The sequence below is a fragment of the Oncorhynchus mykiss genome, chromosome 2 (assembly GCF_057628025.1).
Source record: "Oncorhynchus mykiss isolate SJ-2025 chromosome 2, ASM5762802v1, whole genome shotgun sequence".
In the NCBI taxonomy this organism is placed as follows: domain Eukaryota; kingdom Metazoa; phylum Chordata; class Actinopteri; order Salmoniformes; family Salmonidae; genus Oncorhynchus; species Oncorhynchus mykiss.
In genome coordinates this window covers 11,276,778-11,295,545 of record NC_143023.1, presented here as the reverse complement: position 1 = coordinate 11,295,545, position 18,768 = coordinate 11,276,778, and the positions used below count along the sequence as shown (strand labels likewise).

The 18,768-nt window shown below is 42.9% G+C and overlaps 1 protein-coding gene across 1 annotated transcript in view; it reads right to left on the bottom strand.

Moving 5' to 3' along the window:
• Positions 1-18,768, bottom strand: part of LOC110520763 (carboxypeptidase Q) — a 61,827-nt gene that overhangs the window by 18,667 nt on the left and 24,392 nt on the right. Inside the window, exons 5-7 of the mRNA XM_090188575.1 lie at positions 18,585-18,696; positions 15,745-15,836; positions 10,290-10,491 (exon numbers count right to left, since the gene is read on the bottom strand). Of these exons, the coding sequence (XP_090044701.1) occupies positions 10,290-10,491; positions 15,745-15,836; positions 18,585-18,696 (406 nt within the window). The remainder of the gene's footprint in view (positions 1-10,289; positions 10,492-15,744; positions 15,837-18,584; positions 18,697-18,768) is intronic.

Sequence of the window (18,768 nt, the reverse complement as noted above, 5' to 3'; positions counted from 1 at the left end):
CTAATGTCCTGTTAAACATCTAGCCTTCTGTCTTGTATTCTACCTGACAGAGACTGTTAAACATCTAGCTTTCTGTCTTTTATTCTACCTGACAGAGAGAGACTAATGTCCTGTTAAACATCTAGCCTTCTGTCTTGTATTCTACCTGACAGAGAGACTGTTAAACATCTAGCCTTCTGTCTTGTATTCTACCTGACAGAGAGACTGTTAAACATCTAGCTTTCTGTCTTGTATTCTACCTGACAGAGAGAGACTAATGTCCTGTTAAACATCTAGCCTTCTGTCTTGTATTCTACCTGACAGAGAGACTAATGTCCTGTTAAACATCTAGCTTTCTGTCTTGTATTCTACCTGACAGAGAGAGACTAATGTCCTGTTAAACATCTAGCCTTCTGTCTTGTATTCTACCTGACAGAGAGACTGTTAAACATCTAGCTTTCTGTATTGTATTCTACCTGACAGAGAGAGACTAATGTCCTGTTAAACATCTAGCCTTCTGTCTTGTATTCTACCTGACAGAGAGACTGTTAAACATCTAGCTTTCTGTCTTGTATTCTACCTGACAGAGAGAGACTAATGTCCTGTTAAACATCTAGCTTTCTGTCTTGTATTCTACCTGACAGAGAGACTAATGTCCTGTTAAACATCTAGCTTTCTGTCTTGTATTCTACCTGACAGAGACTGTTAAACATCTAGCTTCCTGTCTTGTATTCTACCTGACAGAGAGAGACTAATGTCCTGTTAAACATCTAGCCTTCTGTCTTGTAATCTACCTGACAGAGAGACTAATGTCCTGTTAAACATCTAGCCTTCTGTCTTGTAATCTACCTGACAGAGAGAGACTAATGTCCTGTTAAACATCTAGCTTTCTGTCTTGTATTCTACCTGACAGAGAGACTAATGTCCTGTTAAACATCTAGCCTTCTGTCTTGTATTCTACCTGACAGAGACTGTTAAACATCTAGCCTTCTGTCTTGTATTCTACCTGAAAGAGAGAGACTAATGTCCTGTTAAACATCTAGCCTTCTGTCTTGTATTCTACCTGACAGAGAGACTGTTAAACATCTAGCTTTCTGTCTTGTATTCTACCTGACAGAGAGAGACGGATGTCCTGTTAAACATCTAGCTTTCTGTCTTGTAATCTACCTGACAGAGAGAGACTAATGTCCTGTTAAACATCTAGCTTTCTGTCTTGTATTCTACCTGACAGAGACTGTTAAACATCTAGCCTTCTGTCTTGTAATCTTCCTGACAGAGAGAGACTAATGTCCTGTTAAACATCTAGCTTTCTGTCTTGTATTGTACCTGACAGAGACTGTTAAACATCTAGCTTTCTGTCTTGTATTCTACCTGACAGAGAGAGACTGATGTCCTGTTAAACATCTAGCCTTCTGTCTTGTATTCTACCTGACAGAAAGAGACTAATGTCCTGTTAAACATCTAGCCTTCTGTCTTGTAATCTTCCTGACAGAGAGAGACTGATGTCCTGTTAAACATCTAGCTTTCTGTCTTGTATTCTACCTGACAGAGAGAGACTAATGTCCTGTTAAACATCTAGCTTTCTGTCTTGTATTCTACCTGACAGAGAGAGACTAATGTCCTGTTAAACATCTAGCTTTCTGTCTGGTATTCTACCTGACAGAGAGAGACTAATGTCCTGTTAAACATCTAGCTTTCTGTCTTGTATTCTACCTGACAGAGAGAGACTAATGTCTTGTTAAACATCTAGCTTTCTGTCTTGTATTCTACCTGAGAGAGAGACTAATGTCCTGTTAAACATCTAGCCTTCTGTCTTGTATTCTACCTGACAGAGAGAGACTGATGTCCTGTTAAACATCTAGCCTTCTGTCTTGTATTCTACCTGACAGAGACTGTTAAACATCTATCATAGGTCTTGTATTCTACCTGACAGAGAGAGACTGATGTCCTGTTAAACATCTAGCCTTCTGTCTTGTATTCTACCTGACAGAAAGAGACTAATGTCCTGTTAAACATCTAGCTTTCTGTCTTGTATTCTACCTGACAGAGAGAGACTAATGTCCTGTTAAACATCTAGCCTTCTGTCTTGTAATCTTCCTGACAGAGAGAGACTGATGTCCTGTTAAACATCTAGCTTTCTGTCTTGTATTCTACCTGACAGAGACTGTTAAACATCTAGCCTTCTGTCTTGTATTCTACCTGACAGAGAGAGACTGATGTCCTGTTAAACATCTAGCCTTCTGTCTTGTATTCTACCTGACAGAAAGAGACTAATGTCCTGTTAAACATCTAGCTTTCTGTCTTGTATTCTACCTGACAGAGAGAGACTAATGTCCTGTTAAACATCTAGCCTTCTGTCTTGTATTCTACCTGACAGAGAGACTGTTAAACATCTAGCTTTCTGTCTTGTATTCTACCTGACAGAGAGAGACTAATGTCCTGTTAAACATCTAGCCTTCTGTCTTGTATTCTACCTGACAGAGAGAGACTGATGTCCTGTTAAACATCTAGCTTTCTGTCTTGTATTCTACCTGACAGAGAGAGACGGATGTCCTGTTAAACATCTAGCTTTCTGTCTTGTAATCTACCTGACAGAGAGAGACTAATGTCCTGTTAAACATCTAGCTTTCTGTCTTGTATTCTACCTGACAGAGACTGTTAAACATCTAGCCTTCTGTCTTGTAATCTTCCTGACAGAGAGAGACTAATGTCCTGTTAAACATCTAGCTTTCTGTCTTGTATTGTACCTGACAGAGACTGTTAAACATCTAGCTTTCTGTCTTGTATTCTACCTGACAGAGAGAGACTGATGTCCTGTTAAACATCTAGCCTTCTGTCTTGTATTCTACCTGACAGAGACTGTTAAACATCTAGCTTAGGTCTTGTATTCTACCTGACAGAGAGAGACTAATGTCCTGTTAAACATCTAGCCTTCTGTCTTGTATTCTACCTGACAGAAAGAGACTAATGTCCTGTTAAACATCTAGCTTTCTGTCTTGTAATCTTCCTGACAGAGAGAGACTGATGTCCTGTTAAACATCTAGCTTTCTGTCTTGTATTCTACCTGACAGAGAGAGACTAATGTCCTGTAAAACATCTAGCTTTCTGTCTTGTATTCTACCTGACAGAGACTGTTAAACATCTAGCTTTCTGTCTTGTATTCTACCTGACAGAGAGACTAATGTCCTGTTAAACATCTAGCCTTCTGTCTTGTAATCTACCTGACAGAGAGACTAATGTCCTGTTAAACATCTAGCTTTCTGTCTTGTATTCTACCTGACAAAGAGAGACTAATGTCCTGTTAAACATCTAGCCTTCTGTCTTGTATTCTACCTGACAGAGAGACTGTTAAACATCTAGCCTTCTGTCTTGTATTATACCTGACAGAGAGAGACTGATGTCCTGTTAAACATCTAGCTTTCTGTCTTGTATTCTACCTGACCGAGAGACTAATGTCCTGTTAAACATCTAGCTTTCTGTCTTGTATTCTACTTGACAGAGAGAGACTAATGTCCTGTTAAACATCTAGCCTTCTGTCTTGTATTCTACCTGACAGAGACTGTTAAACATCTAGCTTTCTGTCTTTTATTCTACCTGACAGAGAGAGACTAATGTCCTGTTAAACATCTAGCCTTCTGTCTTGTATTCTACCTGACAGAGAGACTGTTAAACATCTAGCCTTCTGTCTTGTATTCTACCTGACAGAGAGACTGTTAAACATCTAGCTTTCTGTCTTGTATTCTACCTGACAGAGAGAGACTAATGTCCTGTTAAACATCTAGCCTTCTGTCTTGTATTCTACCTGACAGAGAGACTAATGTCCTGTTAAACATCTAGCTTTCTGTCTTGTATTCTACCTGACAGAGAGAGACTAATGTCCTGTTAAACATCTAGCCTTCTGTCTTGTATTCTACCTGACAGAGAGACTAATGTCCTGTTAAACATCTAGCTTTCTGTCTTGTATTCTACCTGACAGAGAGAGACTAATGTCCTGTTAAACATCTAGCCTTCTGTCTTGTATTCTACCTGACAGAGACTGTTAAACATCTAGCTTTCTGTCTTGTATTCTACCTGACAGAGAGAGACTAATGTCCTGTTAAACATCTAGCCTTCTGTCTTGTATTCTACCTGACAGAGAGACTGTTAAACATCTAGCCTTCTGTCTTGTATTCTACCTGACAGAGAGAGACTAATGTCCTGTTAAACATCTAGCTTTCTGTCTTGTATTCTACCTGAGAGAGAGACTAATGTCCTGTTAAACATCTAGCCTTCTGTCTTGTATTCTACCTGACAGAGACTGTTAAACATCTAGCTTTCTGTCTTGTATTCTACCTGACAGAGAGAGACTAATGTCCTGTTAAACATCTAGCTTTCTGTCTTGTAATCTACCTGACAGAGACTGTTAAACATCTAGCTTTCTGTCTTGTATTCTACCTGACAGAGAGAGACTAATGTCCTGTTAAACATCTAGCTTTCTGTCTTGTAATCTACCTGACAGAGAGAGACTAATGTCCTGTTAAACATCTAGCTTTCTGTCTGGTATTCTACCTGACAGAGAGAGACTAATGTCCTGTTAAACATCTAGCCTTCTGTCTGGTATTCTACCTGACAGAGAGAGACTGATGTCCTGTTAAACATCTAGCCTTCTGTCTGGTATTCTACCTGACAGAGAGAGACTGATGTCCTGTTAAACATCTAGCCTTCTGTCTTGTATTCTACCTGACAGAGAGAGACTAATGTCCTGTTAAACATCTAGCTTTCTGTCTGGTATTCTACCTGACAGAGAGAGACTAATGTCCTGTTAAACATCTAGCTTTCTGTCTGGTATTCTACCTGACAGAGAGAGACTAATGTCCTGTTAAACATCTAGCCTTCTGTCTGGTATTCTACCTGACCGAGAGACTAATGTCCTGTTAAACATCTAGCTTTCTGTCTTGTATTCTACTTGACAGAGAGAGACTAATGTCCTGTTAAACATCTAGCCTTCTGTCTTGTATTCTACCTGACAGAGACTGTTAAACATCTAGCTTTCTGTCTTTTATTCTACCTGACAGAGAGAGACTAATGTCCTGTTAAACATCTAGCCTTCTGTCTTGTATTCTACCTGACAGAGAGACTGTTAAACATCTAGCCTTCTGTCTTGTATTCTACCTGACAGAGAGACTGTTAAACATCTAGCTTTCTGTCTTGTATTCTACCTGACAGAGAGAGACTAATGTCCTGTTAAACATCTAGCCTTCTGTCTTGTATTCTACCTGACAGAGAGAGACTAATGTCCTGTTAAACATCTAGCCTTCTGTCTTGTATTCTACCTGACAGAGAGACTAATGTCCTGTTAAACATCTAGCTTTCTGTCTTGTATTCTACCTGACAGAGAGAGACTAATGTCCTGTTAAACATCTAGCCTTCTGTCTTGTATTCTACCTGACAGAGACTGTTAAACATCTAGCTTTCTGTCTTGTATTCTACCTGACAGAGAGAGACTAATGTCCTGTTAAACATCTAGCCTTCTGTCTTGTATTCTACCTGACAGAGAGACTGTTAAACATCTAGCCTTCTGTCTTGTATTCTACCTGACAGAGAGAGACTAATGTCCTGTTAAACATCTAGCTTTCTGTCTTGTATTCTACCTGAGAGAGAGACTAATGTCCTGTTAAACATCTAGCCTTCTGTCTTGTATTCTACCTGACAGAGACTGTTAAACATCTAGCTTTCTGTCTTGTATTCTACCTGACAGAGAGAGACTAATGTCCTGTTAAACATCTAGCTTTCTGTCTTGTAATCTACCTGACAGAGACTGTTAAACATCTAGCTTTCTGTCTTGTATTCTACCTGACAGAGAGAGACTAATGTCCTGTTAAACATCTAGCTTTCTGTCTTGTAATCTACCTGACAGAGAGAGACTAATGTCCTGTTAAACATCTAGCTTTCTGTCTGGTATTCTACCTGACAGAGAGAGACTAATGTCCTGTTAAACATCTAGCCTTCTGTCTGGTATTCTACCTGACAGAGAGAGACTGATGTCCTGTTAAACATCTAGCCTTCTGTCTGGTATTCTACCTGACAGAGAGAGACTGATGTCCTGTTAAACATCTAGCTTTCTGTCTTGTATTCTACCTGACAGAGAGAGACTAATGTCCTGTTAAACATCTAGCCTTCTGTCTTGTATTCTACCTGACAGAGAGACTGTTAAACATCTAGCCTTCTGTCTTGTATTCTACCTGACAGAGAGAGACTAATGTCCTGTTAAACATCTAGCCTTCTGTCTTGTATTCTACCTGACAGAGACTGTTAAACATCTAGCTTTCTGTCTTGTATTCTACCTGACAGAGAGAGACTAATGTCCTGTTAAACATCTAGCTTTCTGTCTTGTAATCTACCTGACAGAGACTGTTAAACATCTAGCTTTCTGTCTTGTATTCTACCTGACAGAGAGAGACTAATGTCCTGTTAAACATCTAGCTTTCTGTCTTGTAATCTACCTGACAGAGAGAGACTAATGTCCTGTTAAACATCTAGCTTTCTGTCTGGTATTCTACCTGACAGAGAGACTGTTAAACATCTAGCCTTCTGTCTTGTATTCTACCTGACAGAGAGAGACTAATGTCCTGTTAAACATCTAGCTTTCTGTCTTGTATTCTACCTGAGAGAGAGACTAATGTCCTGTTAAACATCTAGCCTTCTGTCTTGTATTCTACCTGACAGAGACTGTTAAACATCTAGCTTTCTGTCTTGTATTCTACCTGACAGAGAGAGACTAATGTCCTGTTAAACATCTAGCTTTCTGTCTTGTAATCTACCTGACAGAGACTGTTAAACATCTAGCTTTCTGTCTTGTATTCTACCTGACAGAGAGAGACTAATGTCCTGTTAAACATCTAGCTTTCTGTCTTGTAATCTACCTGACAGAGAGAGACTAATGTCCTGTTAAACATCTAGCTTTCTGTCTGGTATTCTACCTGACAGAGAGAGACTAATGTCCTGTTAAACATCTAGCCTTCTGTCTGGTATTCTACCTGACAGAGAGAGACTGATGTCCTGTTAAACATCTAGCCTTCTGTCTGGTATTCTACCTGACAGAGAGAGACTGATGTCCTGTTAAACATCTAGCTTTCTGTCTTGTATTCTACCTGACAGAGAGAGACTAATGTCCTGTTAAACATCTAGCCTTCTGTCTTGTATTCTACCTGACAGAGAGACTGTTAAACATCTAGCCTTCTGTCTTGTATTCTACCTGACAGAGAGAGACTAATGTCCTGTTAAACATCTAGCTTTCTGTCTTGTATTCTACCTGAGAGAGAGACTAATGTCCTGTTAAACATCTAGCCTTCTGTCTTGTATTCTACCTGACAGAGACTGTTAAACATCTAGCTTTCTGTCTTGTATTCTACCTGACAGAGAGAGACTAATGTCCTGTTAAACATCTAGCTTTCTGTCTTGTAATCTACCTGACAGAGACTGTTAAACATCTAGCTTTCTGTCTTGTATTCTACCTGACAGAGAGAGACTAATGTCCTGTTAAACATCTAGCTTTCTGTCTTGTAATCTACCTGACAGAGAGAGACTAATGTCCTGTTAAACATCTAGCTTTCTGTCTGGTATTCTACCTGACAGAGAGAGACTAATGTCCTGTTAAACATCTAGCCTTCTGTCTGGTATTCTACCTGACAGAGAGAGACTGATGTCCTGTTAAACATCTAGCCTTCTGTCTGGTATTCTACCTGACAGAGAGAGACTGATGTCCTGTTAAACATCTAGCCTTCTGTCTTGTATTCTACCTGACAGAGAGAGACTAATGTCCTGTTAAACATCTAGCTTTCTGTCTGGTATTCTACCTGACAGAGAGAGACTAATGTCCTGTTAAACATCTAGCTTTCTGTCTGGTATTCTACCTGACAGAGAGAGACTAATGTCCTGTTAAACATCTAGCCTTCTGTCTGGTATTCTACCTGACAGAGAGAGACTGATGTCCTGTTAAACATCTAGCCTTCTGTCTGGTATTCTACCTGACAGAGAGAGACTGATGTCCTGTTAAACATCTAGCCTTCTGTCTTGTATTCTACCTGACAGAGAGAGACTAATGTCCTGTTAAACATCTAGCTTTCTGTCTGGTATTCTACCTGACAGAGAGAGACTAATGTCCTGTTAAACATCTAGCTTTCTGTCTTGTAATCTACCTGACAGAGAGAGACTAATGTCCTGTTAAACATCTAGCTTTCTGTCTTGTATTCTACCTGACAGAGAGAGACTAATGTCCTGTTAAACATCTAGCTTTCTGTCTTGTAATCTACCTGACAGAGAGAGACTAATGTCCTGTTAAACATCTAGCCTTCTGTCTTGTATTCTACCTGACAGAGAGACTTATGTCCTTTCCCCTTTATGTTGATTTGTAAGGACAATTCAGAAGTGAAATAGGGAGACAATGCTAGGAGAGAGACTGGTGGTACTGATGTGGGAAGCAACTGTAGTCTCAACCATGTTCCCAAATCCACTGTAACAGAGAGAAAAAGCAACAACATTTTCACTCTGGAAAAAGGAAGGAATGTGTGTAGTGAAAGGTCATTGGATGGAGCTGCATTACATTTAGTCTGAATCCCAAATGGCACCCTATTCCCTACATAGTGTACTACTTTTGACCAGAGTCCTATGGATCCTGTTCAAAAGTAGTGCACTATATGGGGAATAGGGTGCCATGTGGGACAAACACATATACTTTTTGCCATTTTGTGAAATGAGAGTGAGGTGTTTGGACAGCTGGTCCAGTGATTCATTTGTTTAACATTGTGGCTTTTTGAACCCTCACAGTGAACAGCCCCTCTCTTGGTTACAACATTCATCCACCCAGAATAGTTACTTTTCCACTGAGATAAGGTGATGTCATTCCTGAAACAGTTCCTTTACAGTAGAAGGTTGATCTGTTACAACAAGTATTTTTACAGGTGTGGTTACACTGTGTCTGGGTATGGCTGAGGACAGTCAAAGACTCGTCTATTAGCTGGACTGATGGAGGGAGACGTGGGCTCATCAACATTAGACTACTGTAGAGGTCTGGGCATGTGGTCATAAAGCATCTCAGCGTACGGTATGAGTGCTGATCTAGAATCAGTTTTGACTTTTCGATCATAATGAATACGATTATATGGATGGGACGGGGAGGGACCTGATCCTAGAGCAGCACATCTAGCCTACTCTGAAACACTTAATGAATTCTAAAACATCCTCTCCCAGTTCCTAATGAGCTTCATTGTTTATCTCCACCTCAGCTTTAAGGGATCCCAAAACAACTGTGTTGGATGACACCCATGTTAATGAAGTAGGTTAGAGTTAACACATGCTGGTAGGCTGAGTCTCTCTCTCAATTTAGCAAATATCAGCACAACAAATACATTACTGGGGATGTGTTTCATAATACACTTCCTCTTCCCTGTCAGACCAAATGATTTGGTTGCCTACATACTGTAGCAACGCTAGTTCTTTTAAAATCGGAGTACAGGGCATATTTCACTTCTACAAACATGTTATTTGAGAAACTGATCAATTCCACAAAAATGACCACAGAGACAATGTGGAACTGAATCTTCAATTGGTCTAGAAATAACGTGCTACTTCCTGTTTAAAAAGGTAAAAAGCACTTCTGCAGAAGGGGAACATGGCTTGTTAATTTGACAAAGGTCAAAGAGACACAGGTGGAACAAGAGTCAAATAGACTACGAGGAAGCCTCCCCAGCATATCTCCCAGACAGACAATATAGAAGGTAGTCTACACACCTGGCTCCTACCGACTCAGACAGACAGACAATAGAAGGTAGTCTACACACCTGGATCCTACCAACTCAGACAGACAATAGAAGGTAGTCTACACACCTGGCTCCTACCGACTCAGACAGACAGACAATAGAAGGTAGTCTACACACCTGGATCCTACCAACTCAGACAGACAGACAATAGAAGGTAGTCTACACACCTGGATCCTACCAACTCAGACAGACAATAGAAGGTAGTCTACACACCTGGCTCCTACTGACTCAGATAGACAGACAACAGAAGAGAGTCTACACACCTGGCTCCTACCGACTCAGACAGACAGACAATAGAAGGTAGTCTACACACCTGGCTCCTACTGACTCAGACAGACAGACAACAGAAGAGAGTCTACACACCTGGCTCCTACTGACTCAGACAGACAGACAACAGAAGAGAGTCTACACACCTGGCTCCTACTGACTCAGACAGACAGACAACAGAAGAGAGTCTACACACCTGGCTCCTACTGACTCAGACAGACAGACAACAGAAGAGAGTCTACACACCTGGCACGCCGGCATCCATCCACATCTCTATATCAATTCCCTCTCCGTGTTCCTCCAGGGTGGTGGTGTTGATGGGCTTCAGTAGCTTCATCACCTCAGCCATGACAGCCCGGGCCTGGACTGAGCCTGTGAACTGCAGTCCCAGGGGGGTGAAGGTACCCATGTCAGACTCCATCACTAGGTTAAAGTTAGAGATGTTCACCTGGGGGACAGCAGAATAGGTATAGAATCATAAATAATCATTGATTGGATTTATATTGTGCTTTTCCAGTGCTGAAAGCGCTTTATATTGTATAACTTCTATAATTTTGCAGGACCCCAGGAAGAATAGCTGTTGCCTTGGTAGGAACTAATGGGGATCCATAATAAACCCCAGGAAGAATAGCTGTTGCCTTGGTAGAAACTAATGGGGATCCATAATAAACCCCAGGAAGAATAGCTGTTGCCTTGGTAGGAACTAATGGGGATCCATAATAAACCCCAGGAAGAATAGCTGTTGCCTTGGTAGGAACTAATGGGGATCCATAATAAACCCCAGGAAGAATAGCTGTTGCCTTGGTAGGAACTAATGGGGATCCATAATAAACCCCAGGAAGAATAGCTGTTGCCTTGGTAGGAACTAATGGGGATCCATAATAAACCCCAGGAAGAATAGCTGTTGCCTTGGTAGAAACTAATGGGGATCCATAATAAACCCCAGGAAGAATAGCTGTTGCCTTGGTAGGAACTAATGGGGATCCATAATAAACCCCAGGAAGAATAGCTGTTGCCTTGGTAGAAACTAATGGGGATCCATAATAAACCCCAGGAAGAATAGCTGTTGCCTTGGTAGGAACTAATGGGGATCCATAATAAACCCCAGGAAGAATAGCTGTTGCCTTGGTAGGAACTAATGGGGATCCATAATAAACCCCAGGAAGAATAGCTGTTGCCTTGGTAGGAACTAATGGGGATCCATAATAAACCCCAGGAAGAATAGCTGTTGCCTTGGTAGGAACTAATGGGGATCCATAATAAACCCCAGGAAGAATAGCTGTTGCCTTGGTAGGAACTAATGGGGATCCATAATAAACCCCAGGAAGAATAGCTGTTGCCTTGGTAGGAACTAATGGGGATCCATAATAAACCCCAGGAAGAATAGCTGTTGCCTTGGTAGGAACTAATGGGGATCCATAATAAACCCCAGGAAGAATAGCTGTTGCCTTGGTAGGAACTAATAGGGATCCATAATAAACCCCAGGAAGAATAGCTGTTGCCTTGGTAGGAACTAATGGGGATCCATAATAAACCCCAGGAAGAATAGCTGTTGCCTTGGTAGGAACTAATGGGGATCCATAATAAACCCCAGGAAGAATAGCTGTTGCCTTGGTAGGAACTAATGGGGATCCATAATAAACCCCAGGAAGAATAGCTGTTGCCTTGGTAGGAACTAATGGGGATCCATAATAAACCCCAGGAAGAATAGCTGTTGCCTTGGTAGGAACTAATGGGGATCCATAATAAACCCCAGGAAGAATAGCTGTTGCCTTGGTAGGAACTAATGGGGATCCATAATAAACCCCAGGAAGAATAGCTGTTGCCTTGGTAGGAACTAATGGGGATCCATAATAAACCCCAGGAAGAATAGCTGTTGCCTTGGTAGGAACTAATGGGGATCCATAATAAACCCCAGGAAGAATAGCTGTTGCCTTGGTAGGAACTAATAGGGATCCATAATAAACCCCAGGAAGAATAGCTGTTGCCTTGGTAGGAACTAATGGGGATCCATAATAAACCCCAGGAAGAATAGCTGTTGCCTTGGTAGGAACTAATGGGGATCCATAATAAACCCCAGGAAGAATAGCTGTTGCCTTGGTAGGAACTAATGGGGATCCATAATAAACCCCAGGAAGAATAGCTGTTGCCTTGGTAGGAACTAATGGGGATCCATAATAAACCCCAGGAAGAATAGCTGTTGCCTTGGTAGGAACTAATGGGGATCCATAATAAACCCCAGGAAGAATAGCTGTTGCCTTGGTAGGAACTAATGGGGATCCATAATAAACCCCAGGAAGAATAGCTGTTGCCTTGGTAGGAACTAATGGGGATCCATAATAAACCCCAGGAAGAATAGCTGTTGCCTTGGTAGGAACTAATGGGGATCCATAATAAACCCCAGGAAGAATAGCTGTTGCCTTGGTAGGAACTAATGGGGATCCATAATAAATACAAATACACTGCTCAAAAAAATAAAGGGAACACTAAAATAACACATCCTATATCTGAATGAATGAAATATTCTTATTAAATAGTTTTTTCTCTACATAGTTGAATGTGCTGACAACAAAATCACACAAAAATTATCAATGGAAATCAAATGTATCAACCCAAGGAGGTCTGGATTTGGAGTCACACTCAAAATTAAAGTGGAAAACCACACTACAGGCTGATCCAACTTTGATGTAATGTCCTCAAAACAAGTCAAAATGAGACTCAGTAGTGTGTGTGGCCTCCACGTGCCTGTATGACCTCCCTACAACGCCTGGGCATGCTCCTGATGAGGTGGCGGATGGTCTCCTGAGGGATCTCCTCCCAGACCTGGACTAAAGCATCCGCCAACTCCTGGACAGTCTGTGGTGTGGCGTTGGTGGATGGAGCGAGACATGATGTCCCAGATGTGCTCAATTGGATTCAGGTCTGCGGAACGGGCGGGCCAGTCCATAGCATCAATGCCTTCCTCTTGCAGGAACTGCTGACACATTCCAGCCACATGAGGTCTAGCATTGTCTTGCAGTAGGAGGAACCCAGGGCTAACCGCACCTGCATATGGTCTCACAAGGGGTCTGAGGATCTCATCTCGGTACCTAATGGCAGTCAGGCTACATCTGGCGAGCACATGGAGGGCTGCCACCACACACCACGACTGACCCACCGCCAAACCGGTCATGCTGGAGGATGTTGCAGGCAGCAGAACTTTCTCCACGGCGTCTCCAGACTCTGTCACATGTGCTCAGTGTGAACCTGCTTTCATCTGTGAAGAGCACAGGGCGCCAGTGGCGAATTTGCCAATCTGGTGTTCCCTGGCAAATGCCAAACGTCCTGCACGGTGTTGGGCTGTAAGCACAACCCCCACCTGTGGACGTCGGGCCCTCATACCACCCTCATGGTTCTGACCGTTTGAGCAGACACATGCACATTTGTGGCCTACTGGAGGTCATTTTGCAGGGCTCTGGCAGTGCTCCTCCTGCTCCTCCTTGCACAAAGTCGGAGGTAGAGGTCCAGCTGCTGGGTTGTTGCCCTCCTACGGCCTCCTCCACATCTCCTGATGTACTGGCCTGTCTCCTGATAGTGCCTCCATGCTCTAGACACTACGCTGACAGACACAGCAAACCTTCTTGCCACAGCTCGCATTGATGTTCCATCCTGGATGAGCTGCACTACCTGAGCCACTTGTGTGGGTTGTAGACTCCGTCTCATGCTACCACTAGAGTGAAAGCACCGCCAGCATTCAAAAGTGACCAAAACATCAGCCAGGAAGCATAGGAACTGAGAAGTGGTCTGTGTCTTGCTAATTGCCTATAATTTCCACCTGTTGTCAATTCCATTTGCACAAGAGCATGTGAAATGTATTGTCAATCAGTGTTGCTTCCTAAGTGGACAGTTTGATTTCACAGAAGTGTGATTGACTTGGAGTTACATTGTGTTATTTAAGTGTTCCCTTTATTTTTTTGAGCAGTGTATATAGTAAGTTGGGAAACTCCCCTCTTCAACCATAAAGCACTGTAGCACTGTTGGGTGATGCATGACAACCATTTTGTGCCAGAACGCACACCACACAGAGAAATACATTTGTACATTCATCTCTCCTGGCTGTTGATATATTTGGCCAGCGTTCGAGCTAAAAAGCTTTACCAGGATGTGAGAGAAGTAGGGGGAAAAGACTGGACCATCACCCCCCATTCAGACACTAGAGGACAACTACGCTTCTGCAAGGGAGAGAGCATAGAATGTCCCACAAAGTGGAATAGAAACATCAACTCCATGATGGTCAATGCAGATTCCTCTTTGATAAACATGACGGGAACGTTTGCTGCAAACGTCTGAATGCAGGGGTAGCTGGACTGGATCTAAGACGGTGGTATTCAAAGTCGTGGGCGCGGAAACAAACATTTAGGAGACAATATACAAACATTTTGGAGAAAGATAATTAGGAAAACAAAATGTTATTGAGTAAATGTATTTATTGGTTTCTTTTCATTTTGATAAGAGATGAAAGTGTAATGAATTGAATTTAAATTTGTTGATGTAAGAATCGAAACGTACCAATTTTTTAAGTTTGGTCATATTTTTGGGGTGGGGTCACGAGAAATTAGAGCGAAAAAAAGGGGTCCCCAGAAATTCTGGTGGAAAAAAATGGGGTCCCTGCTGAAAAAGATTGAATACCACTGATGTAGTGTAGTGGACATTTAGTGTTGTATACTGAAGCTTTTCGGAGAAATCTGAGGAAATCCATAGTATGTAGTTGGAACCAGTGCAGGCCAGGGAGAAGGTGGGTCTCTGGTCAGAGTCAGGATGTGAACCCTCTGTTCCCCTCTAACCTCTGGCCATTCTGATTCCGTTCACATTAGAATGCACAAAAACCACCACGCTCCCAGAATGCTGGTATTCAGTTACAGTGTGGTCTCGGCTCCATTCTGACTTAAACAATCTGTGCAGTGGCTCTCCTACAGTAGATCTGACAACAGTTTACATTTCTGTGTACCGCTCCGAATGAAGCCAGTTCCTACCACATGTTGACTGGCAAAGAACAAGCTGATGTAGATGAAAAGCCATCAGCTATTGATAATAAAACACTATTACCGGTACGCACACAATCTGAAGGAGACTGGGGTCAACGATTCAAAATGTAAGAACGACCACATAATAGTTGTGCTGTTTCAATGGTTTGTATGACATCCTCTACCCAGTGGACCACTATGTGTGTGTGTGTAAGAATCTAAAGCGGAGAGAACAGAAGTCTTAAATCTAGCCAAAAAAGGAGCTTATAGGACATTTCTAGTCAACTCTGACCCTACGAGGTCCGCAGCTTGCTCATTTGCAGGTCTAAATCAGTCCCTGATTAGAGGGGAATCACCCACCTGGAGTCCCAGGTCTAAATCAGTCCCTGATTAGAGGGGAATCACCCACCTGGAGTCCCAGGTCTAAATCAGTCCCTGATTAGAGGGGAATCACCCACCTGGAGTCCCAGGTCTAAATCAGTCCCTGATTAGAAGGGAATCACCCACCTGGAGTCCCAGGTCTAAATCAGTCCCTGATTAGAGGGGAACAATGAAGCAAAGCAGTGGAACTGACTTCCAGGTCCAGAGTTGAGTTTGAGGGCTATAGGATGTACTGTATGACAGGACGATAATGGTGAGAGTGTACAAGTTAAATGGACAGTAAAAAGCCAACAAGATGCACCAGGGTAGAAAGGCACCTTGTGAAGCTGGAAGTACTGTTGCGCTCCAACCCCTCCCTGCTCCTCTGCAGACCACAGCACTGTCCGGAGGGTTCTTCTGGGACGCAGACCTGGACACGCAATCACAATTCATACATGGGCCACAACCATTTCAACAAAGCAGCAATACAGAAAGAGCTTTACGACAAATGGATTCCCTTTTCCTCACCAACCCTTGGGCTGTTTAATATTCCACATATTCAGCAGAACATTCCTATTCACCAGACCCTAGTCAATATTTCCTACATTCACTGCAATGATGAGCCCCATTCATAGAGAGGACTTCCAGAGACAACTTATCTGATTTGGGTTTCAGCCTGTGTGTTATTCTAGAAGTGACCCCCCCCCCTCCCGAGGCTACTACTTTATGTGGGCTACAAAGGACAGCAGGCCACTCCCTTCCCATAGAGGTTCTCTAATATAACTCTGTAGCCTACACCCTCATCTGACATCAGTGCCATGTCTAGGGTTGCATCCCAAATGGCAACCTATTCTCTATGTAGTGCACTACTGTTGGGCCCTGGTGAACAGTACTGCACTATATAGGGAATAGGGTGCCATTTGGGACGTAGCTGAACAAAGCCCAAGGGACCAATTATTGTTCCGTGGCTTCATCTTGACTAAAAGTTTCATTGATGATAGGTCCTCTTCTTTAATAGTGGGCAAAGCAGAGCATATTCCAGCCAAGTACTTTACTATGTATCCATCCAGCCGCAAGAATGAACAATAAAGCAGCGACTGGTTATTATTGTCCAGACATTAAAATGGCTTCACATATTCAATGGGAATGACATTCTTTCCATTGCAACATTAGTGGGAAAAGGAAAGATTCTCTCAAGTCAACGTTAAGGCTTTCAGTCAGAGAGCACAAACAGCTCGGTGGTCTACTTTACGTGTCTAATTACACTTCATGTGGAAAAAGTCATACTTTATTAAGTGAACAATGACCAGAAAAAGAATGAAGTAAGCCATGCTAATTGCTATATGAGTCAGCAAACAGCAGTTTAAATGCATTTAAGTTTTTCATTTTTTTCATTTCACCAGGTAGGCTAGTTGAGAACAAGTTCTCATTTGCAACTGCGACCTGGCCAAGATAAAGCATAGCAGTGTGAACAGACAACAACACAGTGTTAAACATGGAGTAAACAATTAACAAGTCAATAACACAGTAGAAAATAAGAGAGTCTATATACATTGTGTGCAAAAGGCATGAGGAGGTAGGCAAATAATTACAATTTTGCAGATTAACACAGGAGTGATAAATGATCAGATGGTCATGTACAGGTAGAGATATTGGTGTGCAAAAGAGCAGAAAAGTAAATAAATATAAACAGTATGGGGAAGAGGTAGGTAAAATTGGGTGGGCTATTTACCGATAGACTATGTACAGCTGCAGCGATCGGTTAGCTGCTCAGATAGCAGATGTTTGAAGTTGGTGAGGGAGATAAAAGTCTCCAACTTCAGCGATTTTTGCAATTCGTTCCAGTCACAGGCAGCAGAGAACTGGAACGAAAGGCGGCCAAATTAGGTGTTGGCTTTAGGGATGATCAGTGAGATACACCTGCTGGAGCGCGTGCTACGGGTGGGTGTTGCCATCGTGACCAGTGAACTGAGATAAGGCGGAGCTTTACCTAGCATGGACTTGTAGATGACCTGGAGCCAGTGGGTCTGGCGACGTGTACGTCACCAAGAGTGCTGATCTAGGACCAGGTCTCTCCTGTCCATGTTATCTTATTCATAGTGATGTAAAAGGCTAAACTGATTGATCGTAAATCAGCACTCCTACTCTGAGACGCTTGGCCCCTGATATAAGACCCCTGATCACAAAACAGCTTCAAAAGATGCCAATAGACTCGATACAAAACACAAATCTTTTTTTGAGGCTCATGTCAATAAGAGCTTCAGAGATAGTGGATTATGTTCCAGATACATAGTCTAGATCCTAAATGGCACCCTGTTTCCTATACAAATGCCAGGTCGCAATTGTAAATGAAAATGTGTTCTCAACTTGCATACCTGGTTAAATAAAGGTGAAATAAATAAAAATAGTGGACTGCTTTTGACTAGGGGCCCTGGTCAAACGTAGTTCAGTATAAGTAGGGAACAGTAGGACCTCCCAGGTTCTGGTTCTTACCCAGGTCTTTAAGCAGAGACTCCCAGGTTCTGACCCAGATCTTTAGACAGAGACAGGGACTCCCAGGTTCTGACCTAGTCCTAAGGGAGACAGGGCCTCCCAAGTTCTGACCCAGGTCTTTAAGCAGAGACAGAGCCTCCTATGTTCTGACCCAGGTCTTTAAGCAGAGACAGGGACTCCCAGGTTCTTACCCAGGTATTTAAGCAGAGAAAGGGCCTCCCAGGTTCTGACCCAGGTCTTTAAGCAGAGACAGGGCCTCCCAGGTTCTGACCCAGGTCTTTAAGCAGAGACAGGGCCTCCCAGGTTCTGACCCAGGTCTTTAAGCAGAGACAGGGCCTCCCAGGTTCTTACCCAGGTCTTTAAGCAGACAGGGCCTCCCAGGTTCTTATCCAGGTCTTTAAGCAGAGACAGGGACTCCCAGGTTCTGACCCAGGTCTTTACGCAGAGACAGGGCCTCCCAGGTTCTGGTTTTGACCCAGGTCTTTAAGCAGAGACAGGGCCTCCCAGGTTCTGACCCAGGTCTTGAAGCAGAGACAGGGCCTCCCAGGTTCTGACCTAGTCCTAAGCAGAGACAGGGCCTCCCAAGTTCTGGTTCTGACCCAGGTCTTGAAGCAGAGACAGGGCCTCGCAGTTTCTAGTTCTGACCCAGGTCTTTAAGCAGAGACAGGGACTCCCAGGTTCTTACCCAGGTCTTTAAGCAGAGACAAGGCCTCCCAGGAGATGAGCGCTCCACCACCATCATCCATGGCCCCCTGGCCCACATCCCAGCTGTCCAGATGACCACTGAGCAGCACCACCTGAAGGGGGGGACAGACAGCATACCTAGGATTAGTGATGGGGGGGGAATACAAAATCGATAGTTACATATC